The sequence below is a fragment of the Pyxicephalus adspersus genome, chromosome 5 (genome assembly GCF_032062135.1).
Source record: "Pyxicephalus adspersus chromosome 5, UCB_Pads_2.0, whole genome shotgun sequence".
Classification (NCBI taxonomy): Eukaryota; Metazoa; Chordata; class Amphibia; order Anura; family Pyxicephalidae; genus Pyxicephalus; species Pyxicephalus adspersus.
In genome coordinates, this window is record NC_092862.1 from 82,907,622 (window position 1) to 82,923,140 (window position 15,519).

General features: G+C 37.3%; 1 protein-coding gene across 6 annotated transcripts in view; it reads left to right on the plus strand.

Annotated features, from left to right (window-relative positions):
- Positions 1 to 15,519, plus strand: part of MARCHF6 (membrane associated ring-CH-type finger 6) — a 314,477-nt gene that overhangs the window by 144,229 nt on the left and 154,729 nt on the right. For all 6 annotated transcript variants that reach the window (XR_011920873.1, XM_072411957.1, XM_072411959.1 and 3 more), the window contains 2 exons: positions 2,137 to 2,237; positions 12,144 to 12,281. Coding sequence is in view for 5 of the 6 variants with exons in the window: in XM_072411957.1 (XP_072268058.1) it covers positions 2,137 to 2,237; positions 12,144 to 12,281 (239 nt within the window). In the remaining variant the exon portion in view is untranslated. The remainder of the gene's footprint in view (positions 1 to 2,136; positions 2,238 to 12,143; positions 12,282 to 15,519) is intronic.

Below are 15,519 nucleotides of genomic sequence, written 5' to 3' on the forward strand. Positions count from 1 at the left end.
TTTTTTTTTTATTACATTTTTAAACTAAATTTATTGTTATATTTTTTTATTTTATAGTTATGATTTATAAATATTTATTGTATTATAATTTATGATTTGTGTTTCAAAACCTATCATACCCGAGAGTTATTCCTAAGAATTACAGGCTTACAATATTTAACAACAAATTTTCATGCATAGCAATGTACCCCTTTTGATATAAAAATACAGACAATTGCCATTAGATATTAAATTAAGTATATTTTTACCAAATATAATTAAATTTATAATTTATCTTCTCAAAAATAGAAAAGCTACAGGTAGTCCACAAGTTAAGGACATCCGACATACGGACAACTCCTAGATACGAACAGTGCTTCCCTGTTCACTATGTGCAGGACGGAGGCTTGATGGAGGGAGGGGGCAGTTCGCATGACTTGCAGAAGAAGTCTTTTGTCGTTCTGTAACATTTTGTAATTCTTTAATGACCATGACAAACACTGCAGTTGTTTCTATTTTTGCATATCAAAGCAGCGCTTGTTCCAGAACGTAATAAATATCTTTTTTTTTTTTTTTTTTTTTTTTTTTTTTTTTTCTTTGCCTTTTTTTTCTGCTTTGTTTGTGATTAACTCTTGGTGAATATTTTATACAGGACCTGACACCACGCTGCCTAATATGTTGAGACAAACATCTGTCCTAATTGCTTTTATTAAATTATTTTCCACGTTATCCGAATTACATACAAATTCAACATAAGGACAAACCTACAGTCCCAATTTCGTATGTAAACTGGGTACTACCTGTATACAAAAACTAAACACAAATTTGAAATCTGCATGAAAAACACTACAATCCCACATATAATGCTTAGTGATGAAAATGGCCTATTGACTTGTGTTATCCTTTATGAAGGTGTTGGGTTTGGTCTTTTTTGACACCAGGTCCTACAGATTTAGACACATTACTGCTTTTCCTCATGCAACTGTATGGAGGTTCTCAGGATTCTATAGGGTTGGTTTCATAACCTTCACAGAGGAAGATTATAGCAAGATGGTCCAAATCTCATCTAAAGATTGTTGGTGAGCTGAAGGTCAGGTTCCAGTACGTTTAGTAGTTTGCATGCCAGAAATAGCTGGATCTATGCATTACTTCACAATTTGGTATATATGGTCGGTAGATGGGAAGCTGACTCATAGAAAGTGTCATGTGTAACTGACTAACTGCCTGTTATCTTAAAGTTCTTTTATGGGTAAAGTTATTAAAGTAAAATAACTAAATAAACCACAGGGGTGTTTACCATAGGAACAAATGTAATAATGAAGCACCCGATGCACAGCATTTGCAGAGTGTTGTAAAATAACCCAGGCCACCACTTTAAGTTGTGCTAATATAATACAAGTTTGTTGAACTTCTATACTTTTCTTTTTAACTGCAAAAGGTGATATTTTTACATTTTGTGCGTTTTTTTATACCTTTATGAAAATGTATGGATAAATGCTCTCTAACATCTCTGGCATATACTACCGCTTATTAATATATTATATTAATATTATAATATGTTTCCTTGAACCTGTAGAAATGAAAATTTGAGAAATTTAGAGAATAGTGCCTAAATGCATAACTATAACAAGTTCACTTTTAGCATGATAACCCTGGGGCCTTCTTGCATGTCCCTCTCCAACAAACTATACCTGTAATACAGCTACTTATTGTTTATAAACCTAATACATGGTTTGTGAATCTGAGGGTAGCAAGACTAGCTACCAAGTCCCTGTCTTTATCCATGTTTACAAATTCCATAACATCAGTTTTATGGGTGTTCTAATGCAAGAAAAATAGGCAAAAAGTATTTTGCTCTTTCAAACAATTTGAATTAAACTGTCTGTACAAACAAAACGGTTTAAATGTGCAGTATGTAATGTTTATCTGATGAAGAAATGAAAATATGATTAGCAATATCTTTTTCTTACCTTCTGATGCATAAAAATAAATATGCTATTTAAAGGTTAAGAGCAAAAACTACATTTTCACTCATTTACTGAGACTTAAGAGTAAGGTGTAAGTCAGAATATAAAACATCTACATTTTCTATTTGCATTTTTTTTTATAATCCTCTGATCGTATACTCATTTTAAGAATTTTTCCTTTCCTTTTCAGATTGTCTTTGGGTCCATTGTCCTCCTTATGCTTTGGCTTCCTATTCGTATTATAAAGCAATTTCTACCTACATTTTTACCTTATAACGTGATGCTGTACAGGTGAGCATATTTAATCATTATCTTTAATCATTATCAATACAAGCTGTCGGACTCATCTCAGAGGAGTATCTGACATGTATATCTGACATTAATCTGACGTTCATTTATCTTTCAGTCATTTGTCGTTGAAACAATTATTATTATTATTATTATTATTATTAATAAACAGGATTTATATAGCGCCAACATATTACGCAGCGCTGTACATTAAATAGGGATACAATACATAACATAACATTGGCAAAAACACAAAAAACAAAATAAAAACATGCAATGAAACTCTTATCCAGGAATAATAATATTAATTATTAATATTTTTCTGGAACTAGAACAAATAAAAACACATAGGTTAGAACACAATTTCCAGTGGAAGCTCTGCTATTTCTGTATAAAGAGATCAACAATACTTACAAAATCAAGAAATTAGGTTGGGAGTAATTTTTAATTGAACAGTGACTCCTTTTTGCCTGGAACCCTAGGCACAGAAACGGCCTTGAGTGCTGGCATCAAAGAGAAGGCTTGGAATTTTTTTTTTTAAGTATATATATATGTGTAGTTATATATATGTTATATATATATGTTTGAAGCTTCTAAGCCCCCTAAACTGTCACAAAACTGCACTGACCTCTCCCGCTAGGCTCTCCATTGCTGTGGGGAGGCTGCAAAAGCTCATGGGAGATTGAAATCATGAGTACTAAAAGCAGTAAACTTGCTGATCAATCAAAGCAATTGGAGTGGCCTACTGCCCTAATTGGTCAGCAAGTTTAGTGCTTTTTTTTATCCCTCTCTACCTATCATGTGATGATGCCTCCCACTCTCCGTCTACGTCTGTCTGCTTATGGCAGATGCAGGAGTGAGGGGGAGGGATGTAAGCTCAGCTCCTCCGCATGGAGACTGCACACCTGAATGGAAGTTTTTTAATGGGTTCACAGGGCACCACAGATGGTGGTGACAATATGAAATAGGATAACATCTTGTATGAGGGTGTCAACACTGATTTGGGTGACAATGTCAATAAGGGAGACAATGCACTGCTCAGATATGGGTGACATTAAACATGTGGATAACATTGTGAACATGGTGACCGTATGGATTACGGTGACAACGCAGATTACGGCAGTAACTTTAATTAGGGCAATAGCACACTCCTTAGATGGGAATGACAATACAGATTAGTATAACATTGTGAATATAGGTGGCACAGTGGATTGTGGTGACAACGCAGATGAAGGTGACAACATAGATTATACGGACAGTGCAGAAAAGGTGACAACAGGCTCCACAGATGCGGGTAACAACACAGATTAGGATAGTATTGTGATTGAGGGTGACAGCGTGGACTAGGATGACAAGGAGGTCCTATATGGCAGTTGGATGGGATCCCTGACACAACCAGTGCCACTAAGGCAGGGTCTACATGGATGTTTTCTCTAGCGTTTAACCTGAGGCTTTAAAAGCCAATGTTTGAAATTACTATGCATTCCAATGGGCTAATCCACACCTGTGTCAGTACCACTTAATTACTATGCCCAAATAAACCACTGTGTAGTGGTTGTCCAGTACTCCCACTGTGTCCAGTACTCCCACCACACCTTGTTTTTTTGTCAGGTGAAGAATGTTAAAACTGAGTCCAGGCCTCTAACAGGTCCATAAAAACTTCGTAAAATTGTATCTTAGATTGCAGAAGTAAAATGTTTGGGGCCCCCAATTGTTAATGTCTGCATTACATAAAGTAATTTGTTTTTTGTCTTATTGATCCAACTCGCTCCTAGAATTGGGAGGAAGTTCAAAGAATATGACTTAGAGAGATCTGTTGGTATCCTGACCCCTAAGTATTTGATCACTTCCGGGTCCCAGCGAAATTGTATTGACTCTTGCAAACATCTACAGAGGCACTCAGGGAGGATCTATTTGGAGCTTCCGACTTTTGATAATTAATTTTGAAATTTATGTGCCATAATGTTGAAGTTCTGATAAGAGATTTGGAATTGATACGGATGGGGACGTTCTATAAAATAATAACTCGCCAGCAAATGCTGCTATCTTATATTGGCGTTTGATGTTGAATGTGTCTTACAAGGCACCAAGACACCATGAGTATAAGGAAAGTATGTATGTCATCATTCTCTCACCCAGACCTAAATAACAAAGAATATGTGAAATAAAGTTCCAAATAACCCGGTCAAAGGCCTTTTTGGCATCTGTTGAGAGTAGCATCATTTGGGTGTTAGTACTTTGGACCCAGTACATTAGGTCCAGAGTTTTTGTTGTATTGTCTTGAGCCTTTATTAGTCACAAAGGCAACTTGGTTTGCATGGATTAGTTTAGGGAGGAGGGGTGTAAGGTGGCCTGCCAGTATTTTGCAGTATAATTTTACATCCACGTTTAGAACTGATATTGGCCTGTAACTGGCACAGAAGTTAGGAAGTAGGTCTTTTCCAGTAAATGACGTCATTGGACAATGGGGATTTAGGGAATTAAAAGGCTTCACAAAGTGGGTACTAAAGGATCTTATAGTATTTTAAAGTGAGACCATCTGGTCCCATGCCTTGCATGTGGCTGAGCTACTGATGGCTTAGGAGAAGTGGTGCCTCTAGCTGTTGTCGGGCATGCCTAAGGACTCAAGATAAGCCTGGATAGTTTCACTATGTGTCTGGGTGGGTGAGGTGGTTAATGAGGCCGAGACGTTATAGAGGTCACTAATGAAAACTTGGAATGTGTTAGATAAAGTTTTAGGTTGTTGATGCACCATTCTCCATGGTTGTGGTGGTTCGCGGGGTCATGAGATGGCAGCCGCCAGAGCCCCAGACCATGTCTCCCTTACGGATCTTGGGCTTAGGGAAGTGGGCAGGTTGTTTCTCTGGACACAACAACCCAAATATACAAAATATTTATACTGCCAGAGAGGCCGTTTTACACAAAAAAATCTCACTGACATTTTTTGAAACTAGCAATTCGGCAGCTTAACACTAACATGTAGTAGTCCCTGAGTTAAGGACATCCGACATACGAATGACTCCTAAATACGAACGGGGTTTCCCTGCTCCCTCGTGTGAAGGACGAAGGCTTGATGAGGGCAGTTTGTATGACTTGTAGAAGAAATCTTTTGCTAAACACAGCTGAGGTTGTGGGTGCTCTTAAGGGACGAGCTTTTGTGGAACCTCTTGTGACCAAGACAAACTCTGCAGTTGTTTCTTTTTGCATATCAGAGCACAGCTTGCTCCAGAAGTTAATGAATGTCTAGGCTTCAAAGGTTTTTTTTTTGTCCTGTTTGTGATTAACTCAGTTGTGATTAATTGTGATTTTATACAGTAACTGACACCACGCTGCCCAATAATATGTTGGGACAAACATCTGTCCTAATTGCATTTATTAAAATAATGTACCTGTTTCTGATACAAATTCAACTTAAGAACAAACCTACAGTCCCTATCTAGTATGCAACTCGGGGACTGCCTGTATAGAAAGAACAAGAGGGGGATGAGGCTATAGGCCTCCCTCTATAATGTTACCAGAGCGAGCAAAACAATTGAACAAGTAAACAATCACTAACCCTGTAATTTGAAATATTTTATTGATTTTTCAAAGGGTTTTACAACAATTTTTGAGGAAAGTTGGGGAGTCACACACAAGAAAATAAAAAGGTTTACAACAATCAATGAGTTGAACTTATACAACTTCCATTTTTTTACAGCCAGAAATTCTTAATAATAGGAATACTTTTTTGGGAATTTTTGAAGTTTCATCATTACAACAATATGTTTACTGTTTTATAATTCAGGAAATTCAAAATGGATGTTGAAAAAGCTGGTAAATAGCTAGTCGTCTTTGCCTATCTCCCTCTGACCCTTTGTAAACATTGGTACAGTGTCCCTGGGTTAAAAAGGATTCATCCTGGACCCATTTTGGTCCGGAAGCTGTGAAAGAAGTGGGGGGTAATTGGGTAAGTAGAGATTACTGATGCTGTCTGAGTGTCAATAAAACTGTTCCTTTAGGTATCAGCAACACGTTAATCCTCCCCCGATTGTCCAGTCAGTAATTCTCAATGTCTTTTCTGTGTAGGAGAGTAGGGTCAGTGCCTTGGACGTCTGCGTGGTGGTAGTGTCGGTTACTTTTGTTGTGTAGTGAAGCCAGTCTGGTAACTGTACAGGCTCTGCACCCAGATAACGGAATAGGGCTGGTAGCTGGTCGTGCGTTCGCATGGCAAAACTCTGAGTCTTTGCGCACAATTCCATCCTGTCCCATGTGTAGGTAGCATGGCATTTCCGAAGTAGATCCACCAGAGGTTGAAGTATCCACCTCTTATGTAGAGTGGACCTCTGGACCAGGCTTTCTTTACTATTTCTTCTTTATGTAATAGGGAATCCTTCATAGAAAATCTCTCGGAAGCTCAGACTCTGTATGGTGTGGGCCTCGCACCCGGTGTACCTGGTCATTCTCAATATCTGATGTTGGAGGATTCCCCAAAAGGTTATTGAAAATGGCAGTGACTGTGGCTTTAGGATCTGGGCTTATAGTAGCTAATGGAAAACCTTTAGGCTTTATATTGTTAAGCCTGCTCCTATTTTCCTGGTCTTCCACCTGAGGTAACAAAGAGGTCACAGACTGCTGTACTGCTCTGTGGGATCCCTCCAATATCTGGAGGTGTTTCTATGTTGGCAGAGTTACCCTTAAGTGTTACAAGGTGGAAAATTTATTTTCATAAACATAATGTAAAACACATTTTTCTGCCTGTGCTTTCAATTTATGTAAACTGTATTTTTTTTTTTTTTTTTTTACATTACATTTTCACGATTAAATTGTTTTTTAGGAGAATTAAAATTTTGCTGACAGTACCTTGTTCAGGGGCTTTGCAATAAGCTAGGAATTGTAGCAATGAAAATAACCTGCACAGTGAAAATTAAGCTAATTTCTATAATAGATTCTCCACTTGTGACAATACTAAAAAGCAATTTCACAAAAACCCATCTACCTATTTTAATCTATGCAAGAACTGAAAGTTAAGCAAGCCATTAAAATTTGCAATATGCATTACATAAATTTACAATGTGTAGCATATACCTTTACAATTTGCAATATGCAAATATACAGTAGAACCTTCACTCTTTGCAGGACTATTCACAGACAAACCATTGTCTTCAGTAAAGTATTATTAGGAGGCTTCATGGAAGGGGCAGAGACTAGATCACTTGCTAGATGCTTCTCCTGTGAGTCTATACTTCATTTTGCTTAAAAGAATAAATACTTGCAATCCAGCTATAATTAGTATATCTTTGTCAGGTTTCCTACTCTGCTCTTAAAGATGTCACTGATTTTCCTTCCTATAGTGTGATCCTTTTCTTGTTAACACATTTTACAGTCAACAGACTTCCTCAAGCACATGTTGGCCCACAATTATGTGGCAGCCACTTTCCATTATACTTTAGAATCACTATCTGCAGTATGACCAAACCCTCTTGTTCTTGAAGTCTAAACTATGCACTCCTGAAAGACATACCATATATACTCGAGAATAAGCCGACTTTTTCAGCTGCCAAAATGTGCTGAAAAAGTCACACTCGGCTTATACTCCAGTTAGGTGGATGGGTCCCTCCAGAAAAGCACCCAATCCAGCAGCCGCGTCCAGCGGTTTCCGTCACTTTATGATAATGTCATCAGGCTGCGTCAGGAAATACACTGGCCGCAAAAGCCAGAAAGACGGCGGGTGTACACCGGAGTCACTCCGGTGCCGAATTTAAAAGTACACAAAACATAAAAAAACCCACTTACTTTGTTCTGTTGATGTCCCCCGGCGTCCTGCTGGTCCCTCCATCCCCTCTGGACATGTCTTCTTTATTCTGTCTTCAGCTGCCGAATGCAGAGACGATCTCCGAGGTTTCCCAGTGACATCGGAGCTGGAGGAGCAGCGGGAAAATCAAAAATTTTTTATGGAGTACAATACAAATAAATCTTTGTATAGTATATATATATTTTTTACATGCTACTGTACAGTTATATTACATGTTTACCAATTTTTAAAAAAAATTTTAACACATTTTTGTGTTTATAGTTTATTATTAAATTTAATAAATATTGGACATATTTCGGTTTGTCTAAGAATTATAGTCCTTCAATGTAAAATAAATTTCTATGCAAAAAAAATGTAACTCTTTTTGAGTGGAAATACGGAGAGAATTAGAACGCTAGAGGGGCCAGTTTTTCTTGACAAAATTATACCGCCAGGGAGGTTAAAAAGAGTTTAGTGGTTAGGTACGGTAAGTAGTATACCTACCTAACCACTAAATTCTCACTATGGTGTTTTTTTTACCGTATTATGGCTGTAATGACCATATTATGCAGTTTAATTGGTATTTGATTTGAATATTGAAACTTGCCAGTAGCTGCAGAATTTCCCACCCTCGGCTTATTCTCGAGTCAATCAAATTTTCCTGTTCTCCAAGGTAAAAATAGGTACCTCGGCTTATACTCGGATCGACTTATACTTGGTATATACGGTAAATATTTTAGCGACTTTAGCTGATTTATATGTTACCGACAATATTTTCCATCTTCCCTTCCCAATCTGTATGACACATAGCCCAGGGTTTGCACATATTTTCCTCAAGCTTAGTAAAATTCACACCCTCCAGTTAGCTGAACCAAACAGGCTAGAATGCACTTAATAAATATTTTCTGTTCTATTCAAAGAGCAATACACTGGACAAAAAAACTGCCTTTTGAAGTAATATACCAATCTCTATAACATTCCTAAGACAGCCATTCTTTAAATGCTTTGATGGACTGAATAAACTGAGTAGAATAATATCAAAGTACCATCCCCCCTCTCCCCAGTCCCGGACCCCAATGTGATCCAAAGCCACCTTTTGCTTTTCTTCTTAAGAAATATTTAAAGTCCTTTAATCCTTACCGTCTGGAATAACCTTTGGCCTAGATGGTTTTATTAGAGTGTTCCTGCCTATGCATGCTTGTCTTTTTAATTACAGCCAACATCCTTAAGCCCTATATTCCTTTAGTTTATATGCTACATGAGATTAATTCCAAATAGTAAAGCCAACGATAATACTACTAAAACAATACCCTGATATTCCAGGCCACAAAAACCAACTGCCCTGTATATATAGTCTATTGATAGATACACCAAAGATGTTTATTCAACTAGATTGGGACTTTGACCTTTTATAACTGCCATGCACAGCAAGTTTACAGTTTAATGGCCTGCTTGCTCAAGCAATCTTGATAAAAGAGCCCAGAGCAATCTCTTTACTAGCCCATATATACTGTTGATAGAACATCTCGCTAGAAGAATTGTGCAAATGACTGCTGTATATATATTAAAACCTAGAATAATAAGTATCTGCTTCAAGCACTTTACACTTTTGTCTAGTTCAGTAATTTCCCAATAAATTTGCTAGGACTACATATTTCTTTACTGAAATGTGAAACTGCAGAACTAAAAACAACATTTTTGTTTCACTGGGAAAAAAGAACTCTTTAAAACTTTGTAAGTTTTCATTCCTTCACAAAGCTTTGCCTTAGGTGTTTCTTTTTTATTAACCCTGTGAAACTTTAATGAAGACATACAATCTTTTATCCAATACCTCAAATAATTCCATAGTTCTCTTAAGAAACAGAACACCAAGTAGGGATCCCACATTTCCCAAATAATCATTCTGTACAGTGTAGTGGAAAAAAATACCTAGGGCACATGTTCTCTGATTATTGGACAAATCCTTTATCTTAACTTTTTTTTTTGTAAAATATAGTTTTAGTGATTTTAAGCAAATAAAGTAACATACAAAAGACAAAGTACAAAAAAAATACAATGAAACCAGGCAAAGGTACATGAACTGTTCTTGTAATCATGGCATACAGAAACATAAACCATAAAAGAATAATCATAACGGGCAGGGGGCCCCTATGGCACCCCTGACACCTACTCCTGCATGGGCAGTGGGCCACCAGTGCCGCACCGCTCATGTGCTAAAAATACAAGAGAAATAATACAGAGATGCCAATATGGAAATACAATTGGTACCCATATATAAATCATGACGACACAAACAAACAAGCCCAGGTAATAAGAGTAGGGGAGGGGGGGGGAATAAATTAACGGACGAGACAATTTCATGTCTTTAGGTACAATGCACATGGTACCATTAGGCCCTAAGACAAATAAATCACAAATTATATGAGGTAGGTACGAAATTGGGGAGAATCTTTAAACCATTCCCAGGCCATCCAAATCATCTTAAACTCTTCCAACCTGTCATTATCCTCAGCAACTAATTGTTCCATGTGGCAGATTTTTTCAACTTCCATTTACCAGTCTTTATTAGACGGAGTCGTCACCTGCTTCCAATACCTAGGTATAAGAACCCTGGCAGCGGTAAGAAAGTGACGAAGTACATCGCCTTTGGTGGATTTAATGGCACCTGGGATCATAGACAGAAGAGTCACTGTGGGACTATTGCGAACATCAGAGCTCATACATTCATTATACAACTTAATAATGGTTTCCCAGAAATGGCAGATGGCCGTCACTCCCACCATACATGTAACTTGTCCTAACTTTTAAATCTGTCCCGAATTCTTACATAAGCAGCTCCATAAAGAACCTATAAAACATAATTTGCATAATTTCTAAGTAGGTCTGAGGCATGCCCTTGCCAAGATCAAACAGCTTTTAGTTACTCCAAGCCCAACCGAAAATGAATGTTTTTGTCTGCAGCAAGGATCCAAATATTCCTCAAAAAAATCCAGTACTGCTCCATAAGATTGTGGGACATAACTTAAAATATATCTAATGCCGTGAATTTTTGTTTTTTTGGAGTTCCAGTGGCAAGTCAAAAGTTTGGAGTTACAATAATCACTTTGACATTAGTGATCGGGGCAAATTGTGAACCTTCCTAAAGGGCATGCAGACATCAATAAAATTCCCTACTTTTACCCTGGAAGGTCAATGTTGTCTCTTGATACCCTTATTAATTAGTGAGGACCTGACTAGAGATCCTTGCTTTTCTCTATTCATTTTCCTTTTGTTAGTGTTCTTTAGTGCTTCTGCCAAGTAATCACCTGTAGATCTTAACACAGGAATGTGTTACTGCTCGCCCTTTAACCCCAACAATTTTCTCATAATGTGGAGCTTTAGGGTATCTCAGTTTATCTGTCTTGGACGGAAATGGATATGGTAAAAATAATGATGGTACCTTGATGGTACTTTTTTTGTATTTTTTGTATTTTTTGTTCTACCTTTTGAATGTCATTGTACACTTCACAAAAAAATAAAAAATGTAAACAATTGGCCTATTGACAAGGTCCTACACAGTGATACAGTGAGTTCCAGCCTGCTTAGGATGCTAATCCCAGCCTATTGCTTTGGAGACACTGAGAACACGTAGCAGAAGAAAAAGCACAAGTTTGTTCACATTTACAACAAGTTTACAGACTTCAATATTCTGTGTGTTGTACAGAACTATTAATTGTGTGTCTAATACTGGTAACTTGTGTTTTTTACGTAATTATATATTGTGTGTCTATTGATAAACTGGTAACTCTTTTACCTTTGCGATTATGTTGTCTTGTTGGTAATCGGCTATATAAGGTAAAAATATAGCAGCTACTACCATTGCACAGTCCGTATGATTGCTTAGCTGACTGTCAAGTTTACTGTACTTTGAGTTACTAATCCAGAACAAGTAAGCAGATTAGGATATTTTATTTTTACCATGACTTTTGTGATTTGCATTCTCTAGGTCAGCAATTGTTTAGAACCCAGAGGGTCAGTATAATAGCTGTAGAACGAAACCTTTTTAGAGGGAGCTCAGCCCCCATCGCATTTTAAGAAAATGATAACTTTATATATATTTGTATATCTCTAACCTCTGTTCTGCAATATCCAATTCACAGCGATGCACCGGTGAGTGAATTATCCCTGGAGCTGTTACTTCTTCAAGTTGTCCTCCCTGCCTTACTGGAACAAGGACATACCCGACAATGGTTGAAGGGACTTGTCAGGGCTTGGACTGTAACTGCTGGATACTTGCTGTAAGTAGAAATTTTGAACAGACATTTGACCTATATGGCACCGGGCAATGAAATTATTAACAAAGATACTACTTTTAACATTGATTTAGTTGTAGAATATGTCATAGAGCGTTTAACACATCTCTAAATTCTCATATAAGTTTCTAACTTTTTACCCTTTTTCATTTTTAATTTTCACATTATAATAAACATTTTCTTTTAGACTCTAAACATTTGTCCCATGAGTTCAACTGAGAGACATCTCTGCCCACCTACGGTCAAGTAGAACACAGACATGTTCACCACCAAATAAAAACATAGGCACTTACGCCATACGGCAGTGTTCTTTTTGATGCACTGTCTGGGGTCTAAACATTCTGACTGGGTAACTGTATTAAGCTGATTTCCCAGGCAGTTTCTTCTGGTCCACTGGCCTTTATTCACCTTGGTGGTGGAGGCGTACAGGGCATGCTCATGTGGTCTAGGGCACTAATGATATGACATGGATCAGATGTAACATCACATAAGGCCCCAAAGTTTGTGAGCACAGTTCAGCAGATGCTCAGGTGCAGGCACATTTCACTTTGTTGAGTGGTACGGCATGATAATGTGTCTGGTGGAAAATTCCAGTCTAAATATTATTCCAGGCTTTTTATAGTGGTTTTATCAACAATTGTGTTTTCTATTAGGGGTGAGGGGTCTATGAGGGGTTGGATTCTTGTCTAGGTTTATCTATTTCCAAAAAGTTAGTATAATTTACTTTTTTTGTATTTAAACTTTGCATTGTGTGATGATTTTGTTTTTTAGCTGAAAGTCTTCCCGATTTTGTTATATTTTAAATTACTTGAGGACAAGAATATTAGAAAGAATAGAGATGAAGAGGTTAAATGTAAGGAAATGACCTCTAAAAAAAAAAAAAAAAAAAAAAAAACTCTATTTGTGCAGCATGTGTTTGTAAGATGCCAGAAACCTATTCTAAAAAAAATATTTCATGACTATATTGAGAAAACTGTCAAACTAGAGAAGAAAAAAATGGTGTGTCACTTTAAAGTTGTGGTATTTTGTATAATAAAAAGTCAGTTACTGTCTGCCACTTTGCAGCTGACCTCTTATAAAATCTTATAAATTCCTCTCATGCAATATAATAGCTACAATTTATTCATGAAAGTTAAAAGAAAGATAGGTCATCCAACAAAAACTTAAGCTCTAGCTATACGCTCACATATTAGTCAAGTTGGGGAATAGCCTGTAAAAGCAGGACTGAATAAAGATAAGAAAGGGGAAATTGATGAGTATGTACATTTGTAAAGGAGGAGAGTGCTCTAGATATGTTACTAGTAGTGGACAGCCCTATAAGGAAAACCTGCAGTCCAAGGTACTTAAGCCATCTGCCCAGCCATGGGCTAAATCTGCAGTCGGAGCCCAAAAGGGTGTCAAATCGCCAGTGTTTAAAGTACTTTGCATAAAGGATGTGCAACTGTTGGTGCCAGTTAAAGAAGGAGCCTGCAGTCCTGGTTGGAAAGGGGTTATTCAGAACAAGGGTAAGTGATTCGATAAATGATGTACCAATTTATTTTTTTTCATTATTCATTTTACAAAAATACCTGTAACAATTGTATGTAAAAAGCATAGTTTAACAATATAGCATCAGGATCCAACAAACATCTTGAAGTAAAACCAATTACAGGCCCAGAACCTGGTTCCTGTAGTACATATCACATTGCCCCTCAATATTGAAAGAAAAAAATATATAAACACACCTAACAGTGAATATAGCAATAGCGAAGGGTTATCGCCAACTCGTAGATATATACATTAGTCCGGACCCTTATTTGACATTGATAATAATTATTAACAATCATAAGCAGAAATATAACAATCAACAAACAACAAAATAGCCCTGAAGTGGGGGGTAGGTAGGGAAAGTATTCTAAAGGGGGAAAGGGGAAACATTCAGGTGACCGCTCTCAACATCAGGACCAACAATTCTGTGACCCACATGTCTTAGCAAAAATATGATTGAACCTGAGGGTTTTCTTTAAACTAGTCCCATGCGTACCTTATCAACTTAAATTGTTCTGTGCCGTCATTATCCTCTTACACTAGCATTTCCATATGACGTATTTTCTCAAGTTCTAAAACCCAATCTCTTATAGAAGGAACCGTTACTTGTTTCCAAGATCACTGGATCAAGGCCCTAGCAGCTGTGAGAAAATGGCGTAGGAGGCCTTTCTTAATAAATTTAAGAGAGCCCGGGATCATTGAAAGAAGTGTTACTTTGGGAATATTCGGGACCAAGGACCCAGTACACCTATTAAACAAATGAATTACTGACTCCCAAAACTGAAATATAGGTGGGCATTCCCATCATATATGAAGTAGTGTTCCTCTTTGTGTATGGCAGCGCCAGCATCTGTCAGACTGTTTAACGGAAATACGATGTAAGTCCACATGGCAACAGTACCATCTAGATAGAACTTTATAGTTTGTTTCTTGGGCTTTACAAGTCAGTGATAGTTTATGAGTCAGTACAAAGGATTTCTCCCACTCCTCGTCAGTTATCAACCAAATTTCTTTCCCAATATTGCGTATATATTTATAGAAGGAGCAAAGCTAGAGTCCCCAGTTAGCAGGCCATATAATACTGAGATTACATGGGTAGGGCGTATGGTGGAACTAATCATCTTCTCAAATTCAGTCAAGCCTCTGCATATATAGGACATATCGGTAAAAGAGGAAACAAAGGATGTTAGCTGTCTATATGAAAACCACGAAAGCATCCTACCAGTATTGGGTATATTCAGGGAGAGGGACCTGGCCATTGAGAGATATATCCTTAGGATATTGGTCATCCTCACCCAACCAGGATAAAAAGTGAAATGTACCCATAGCTGGCAGGAATGCCGGGTTATCAAATAAAGGTATCATGGGACCAGGTTTTGTAGATAAATAGCCTGATTCAATAGAAACATTCCAAACATGTAGAAGCTCAGAGGTGAGCCTATGCCAGTGATGGCTAACCTTTTTGAGCCCGAGTGCCCAAACTGCCGCACAAAACCAAAGAATTTCCTCAAAGTGCCAGCACGTCAATTAAACCTTAAAAACAAGATTTTAGTATCTAAAAACTCTTTATAAAGTTGCCTGAACTATGTAACATCATTTTTAAAGGTTGGAATCTTTGTATTGTCAGAGAATCAATTTGATTAAAATCCTTTGGTTTTCATTTCAATTTATTGGCAATTTATAATGTTTTAATGAT